Source organism: Mercenaria mercenaria, unplaced genomic scaffold, assembly GCF_021730395.1.
Source record: "Mercenaria mercenaria strain notata unplaced genomic scaffold, MADL_Memer_1 contig_3735, whole genome shotgun sequence".
Classification (NCBI taxonomy): Eukaryota; Metazoa; Mollusca; class Bivalvia; order Venerida; family Veneridae; genus Mercenaria; species Mercenaria mercenaria.
Window position 1 is genome coordinate 42,320 of NW_026461903.1, and position 6,000 is coordinate 48,319.

Below are 6,000 nucleotides of genomic sequence, written 5' to 3' on the forward strand. Positions count from 1 at the left end.
AAAAATAATAAAGGATAGTTCCCAAACCCATTTCAAAAATGGCAAAAGAGTTCACCATCATTTTATTGAAATATATTTTGTAGAATCAAAGGGACTTGAATACACGTCTGGAAAGTTCATTGATGTTAAAGAGTTGAAACAAAGGGATAAAGTTTTCAAAGTCGGTGCAACATCACTTCTAACAAAAGGAACATTGAAAGATAAAACCACATCGGTCAAATTAGAATGTGGAATTTTATACAACTGCATGAAGATTTCGTGGGACTCTTCTGCCTTTTCAAAGCCGGGTGATTCTGGGGCTATGGTGTTCGCCTACAGTGATTCAACTACAAACGAAACATTACAGTCAGTCGGCATAGTTACCTGTTCATGGCCAGAAGAAAATCCAATAGCTACCATTGTGACACCTATAAGTGCAATCATGCGAGTCGTTAGACAAAACTATAAAATCAAATCATTCAAGAGGTAACATTTACACATAATTAATTAACTTATATACATTGGATGTCTCTTTACTGTATAAGCCGTTTCAAACGGATATACAAGAACTTATTTGTTGAGGTATATAAGGTTTATGCAAAACGATCAGAGATTTTTATCGAAGAAAAATGTGGGGCATAGAAATATTGTTGCATACTTCCATCCTTCCGTCCGTCCGTCACACTTCGTGGCCGGCCCATGTCTCTGCCATCCATGAAGGGATTTTTAAATATCTCGGCATTTGTTCCCCATAAAAATCGACGTGTCATGCGCAAGTCCCAGAACTTTGCTCCAAGGTCAATGACACGCTTAGAGGCCAAATTTTAACAGAGTTTGTTTCAGTTTATAACTACCATCCATCTAAGGATTTACAAATGTCCCCCATAATGAGTCGTCATGTGCAAGTTCTAGAGCCTACCTCTAAAGTCAAGGTCACAATTAGAGGCCAAAGGTCAGATACAAAATTGTCTTGAACATTTTTCCTCATGCATGTAAGGATTTTGATGTAACTTGGCAAAAATGTTTACCATCATAAGACAGAATGTTATGCACAAGAACCAGGTCTCTAATTCAAAATTATTTCCCTTTGATGTTATAATAAATAGCTTACATCTTTTTGACTGGCCATAGGGAATATCGTAACCATTTTTCTGTAGTACAACATGCATCCAATTTTAAATGTATTTTGACCTATCGCTACCTGGTAAGGATTTTTGTGTGGACTTGTGTAAAAAGATCCTTTGGATGCAAAGAATGCAACCAAGAAGAATAATAAAACTAACTTCCCTTTGTTGGTACCATAAATAACTTATATTGTAACTTTTTTTTATATTTGACCGTTCCGAAAAATCACGGCCACTTTTCTGCGGTACAACAGAGAAGCTACTTTCAAATTTTAGGTATATTTTTAGGTATATCTACCTTGTAATGAGTTATTGTGGACTGTACAATGGATATCTCTAGATACTTGTCTTGTCAAGTGTACTACATTGTTTATTTTATCACAACACCTCATACCAAAATTTCATATCAGAGCAGGATAACATAGTACTAAACCATATAGGTTGCTTAATCTGTAAAGTACGTTCTATTCTCTTAATACAGAGATTTTTTAAAGAAATTATCAACTTTGATAATTTTGAGGCCAGCCTCAGATTTCAGATGTTTATTTTATTTCTGACGAGCAGTATAATGGTAGAACATTTTTGAAGCTGAATACATGTACTAAAATGGTACTTTGTTTCAGTCGTGTTTATTCTTTGATTAAAAAGTAGCGATGAGGTCAAATGACAACACTTGTCTTGCTTTAACTCTTTTTCGAATTTATTCAAAAGGACTTTTGAAATAATATGTGTCTTATCTTAATATCATGAAGAAAAACATCAACAATAAGTATATGCTTTTACTTCTCTGTAAATTGTCTAAATGCTAATCTAAATATACAGATTTTTTAAGTTACTACGCCTGTTATATTTCGAAATGCAGGAGTTTATTTAAGTGGATATATATATTCAACGTAATCAACGTAAATGACAGTTTGGCATTTCAAATATTAAGTTAATTTTTCTATTATAAAGGCAGATTTTATATGTTATATGTAAACTTATACTTGACAATTCCGTTAATGTAATGTGAGTCATGTCAAACAGTATTAAAAACATTTCAGCCAGATACAGGATGATAAAATACAAAAGGATAATCATGAAGAGGTGAGCAACACAGGAGGATCAAGAGGACCAGGTGACACAATACAAAAGGGAAAACATAAAGAGATGAGCAACACAGGAGGATCAAGAGGACCAGGTGACACAATACAGAAGGATAATCTTGAAGAGGTGAGCAACACAGAAGAATCAAGAGGGACAGGTGACGAAGATGTATTTATTATATTGGATGATGTAATACAAAATGATAAACCTGAAGAGTTGAGCAACACAGGAGGACCAAATGCGCCATCAGTCTATCTCTGTTGTATAATTTTGTAAGAGATATGTGACATGCTGTTCATTCCTCTCTCTCTCTCTCTCTCTCTCTCTCTCTCTCTCTCTCTCTCTCTCTGCTGAACTGAGAGTGATGCGGCTAACAGATGTCGTTGTACTTCGTAAATAATATGTGATATACTTGTAAGTGGTATATATTTTAAAATTTTATTACTTATTTATTATACTTAGAAATTAATTGTTAATATGTAAAACTCCTTAGAAACACAATTTCTTGAACATGTTGGAAGTAAAAATGTCCTATTTTATCGGTGCTGATATGGAACGTGTCTCAGAAAATGGATACATTTATATATAGAACAGTTTTATTATAAAAATGTTTTAGATTATAAAATGTATTGTTTCAACTTCTCATTTTCTATTTGTTTTAAAAGAATTGAGACGATTACCAAAAATCGATCAAATGAACAATGTGTAACATTCATGAAAAGAAAAGGTAATTAATGTTAATTATTTTGACTAGTTACAAGAAATATGTCTTAAAGTGGTATAATTGAGATATTTGATAATAGGCATACTTGCTACACAATTTGAAAAATGTTACATTTATCATATATAACATTTTATTTCGATAGTTAAGGATCACTTTATAGTTCTATGGTCCACCCCATTAAACTTATATAGTCGAATACCGTTACCTCGATATTTAAGGGACTGTAAATATTGTATCGACGTATCCGAAGTTCGACGTAACGATATCGACTATCTGGGACTTCTTTGTACTTGTGTTTGACGTCTATACTGTCATTATATCCAATGCTTTTTTCATAGGGTTCGAAAGGGGAAAGAAATAATATGAAACGTAAATACAATGTTAATTCTATTTACAAATAAAACATCTTAATTAAATATATACATACAACTTTTTAATTTTTCAAAATATACATTTAAACATTAGCATTTTTATTCCTTCCTTCTCTAAACAAGTCTGAATTGCAGCGGTAACGTTCCTAGCTGAGTAGTCATTTTGACTCTGCTTCGATAACGAAAATTTGCCAGTTAAATACGCATATTGAACATTATTCAATACAATATTATCCTTAATAGCAGATTTTCACTCCTGCAGGCACAAATTGATAGTATTTACCAGTATTCAGAAACATGGGACTTGAAAATTAACGTTAGCAAAAGTAAAATATGTGTGTTTGAAAAGCGTAAACAATACGTTTACCCTGACTTTATCCTAAATGGAGAAAGAATTGAAATAGTGGATAATTTTACTTGCTTAAGTGTAAAATTTACATACACTGGTAATATGTCAGGAGCTGTAAAATCCCTACATGATCAAGCGCCTAGAGCTTATCATAATCTTTTATCAGTGTTCGATAAAGTAAATGTTGATATTAAAACCAAACTCTCATTGTTTGACAAAATGGTGGTACCAATATTACTGTATGGTGCTGAAGTGTGGGGAATCTATAATAATTATAGTTACAAATTTGTTGATAAACTACATAATAAGATTTTGCAAATATATCCTTGGAGTCAAATATCAAAATCCAAATATTGCAGTACTTGGAGAGCTGGGAAGATTTCCATTATCAATCATCTGTAGAGAAAGATCAATAAAATATTGGTTAAAATTGTGAAAAATAATGATTCACCTATGTTTAAAATGTATAATGATCTCTGTCAAAATGTACAAGCAAATTGTTGGGCAACTAGAATTAATTCAGCCATTGATCATCTTGGTTTTGGTAATGTAAGGCGTGATTATGATGTGAATGTAAATTATTACCCGATTATACAACGTAGAATTCAGTGATCAGTACATTCAAGAATGGAAAGGAGCTATTAACACCATGCCAAAATTGGATTACTGTTGTAAATATAAAACAGATTTTGTATTCGAAGATTATCTATCTAATATCACAAACGATGATCTGAGAAAACATTTTTCTAGATTAGGATTGTCTTCTCACAATTTACAGATTGAATTCGGTAGATATAGAGGTATTGAAAGAGAAAACAGACTGTGTAAGCTATGTAGTCAAGATACAGTTGAATCAGAATATCATCTTATGCTATGTTGTGACACATATAGAACAGTAAGAAGAACATGTTTTAACAATATTTCTTCGCCTTGTGTACAGAAATTCTTCACGCTTATGTCGACAAAAAGTTAACGTTTGCAAGTAAAAGTAGCTAAATATATTAAATAACGTATGTCAATTAGGAAAAATGCCTTGGAAATTTTAAGTGTTTCTTAAATGTATGTTGTATGATAATATATATATTGTACTTGTATTTATTTATTGTCTTTGCCATAGTTTTTTGTGTTGTAAATGGCCATAGGCAACTTGTTTGCTGATAATGCCAATAAATTTGAATTGAAATGAATTGTCAAACAGAAAATATTTCATCCAAATTAGTTGTTACATTTAAAAACAGCTTTCCGTGCATGCACAGTGTTTTATAACACTAATTATTGGGAATTTAATGCAAACTTCCTGACATTTAAATTGGTTTAAAGAGATTTCCTATAGTTTTTTTCCTTTCATAGATTTTTTTTTAATTCACATATATGATAGGAAAATTTGTGCTGAAAACAATGAACAAATAAAAACAATAGGTCACCAGGCTTGTTTTTGTGAAAAATTGTTTTGAACACACCCACTGTTGCTGAAACTGCCAGCGATTTTTCAACATTTTCATCATTTTCTGCTTTTTTATAAATACCAACCAAAATATACAACCAGGCAGCACAATACGGTTTTTTCTTTTTACAGATTTTATTATATACTTATTTGATATCATAGTCATATTTGTAATACTCTATCCTTACAATAATGGGTACAAATGAAAAAAATATTGTTTCGTATTTACTTTTGTGAACATTTTTCAATGAAAAATACCCATAGTGAAGAATATTTTCTTTTTCTTCTTGTGTATAGATAATTGTATTGTGGGCATAAAAATGGCTGAAAATGTATGGGTCACCAGGCTAAATTTTATGTTAAGACCGCTAGAATACAACACCTGTTCGGACGGAAATGTCGCGAACCTGGCCAAATTGATTACATGTATGTCAGCTAAAAGTTAAAAAAAAGTTTTAAAAATTCTTAATTCTTTCTATAATTGAATACTAAATAATCTGAAAGGTGATATTGTCTTATCAGTACTAAGTCAATGATCTTACATTATATGAACAACACTGTCTTTGTACTAAAGTGCGATGTGAAGACACAACCACAAAAATAACAAGATACCTGTCAGGCATGATACTTGTCAATACAACATAAACCAGTATCAACATTTGATTACTGATATAACTTATCAAAAATGTTATTTCATTCAAAATTCCTCATATTTAAGATTGTCTGTAACATGTTTCAACAAATGTTGACTTCAGTTCAGTTTTCCATAGAAAGTGTCGGCTGCGCAGAAAGATGCGCATAGAAAACTATAGGAATTCCCTTTAAAGATTAAATAACAAACAAAACAAACACAAACTACTTTGAATATGATAAATACAATAGGTTGATTTTCACGCCTTACAAATAACATGGATATTTTTTGA

General features: G+C 31.5%; 1 protein-coding gene across 1 annotated transcript in view; it reads left to right on the forward strand.

Moving 5' to 3' along the window:
* The window catches only part of LOC128553359 (uncharacterized), a 45,765-nt gene extending 41,054 nt beyond the window's left edge, over positions 1-4,711 (forward strand). The window contains exons 2-3 of the mRNA XM_053534497.1: positions 84-465; positions 2,147-4,711. Of these exons, the coding sequence (XP_053390472.1) occupies positions 84-465; positions 2,147-2,465 (701 nt within the window). The 3' untranslated portion in view covers positions 2,466-4,711. The remainder of the gene's footprint in view (positions 1-83; positions 466-2,146) is intronic.
* The last annotated feature ends 1,289 nt before the right edge of the window (positions 4,712-6,000 follow it).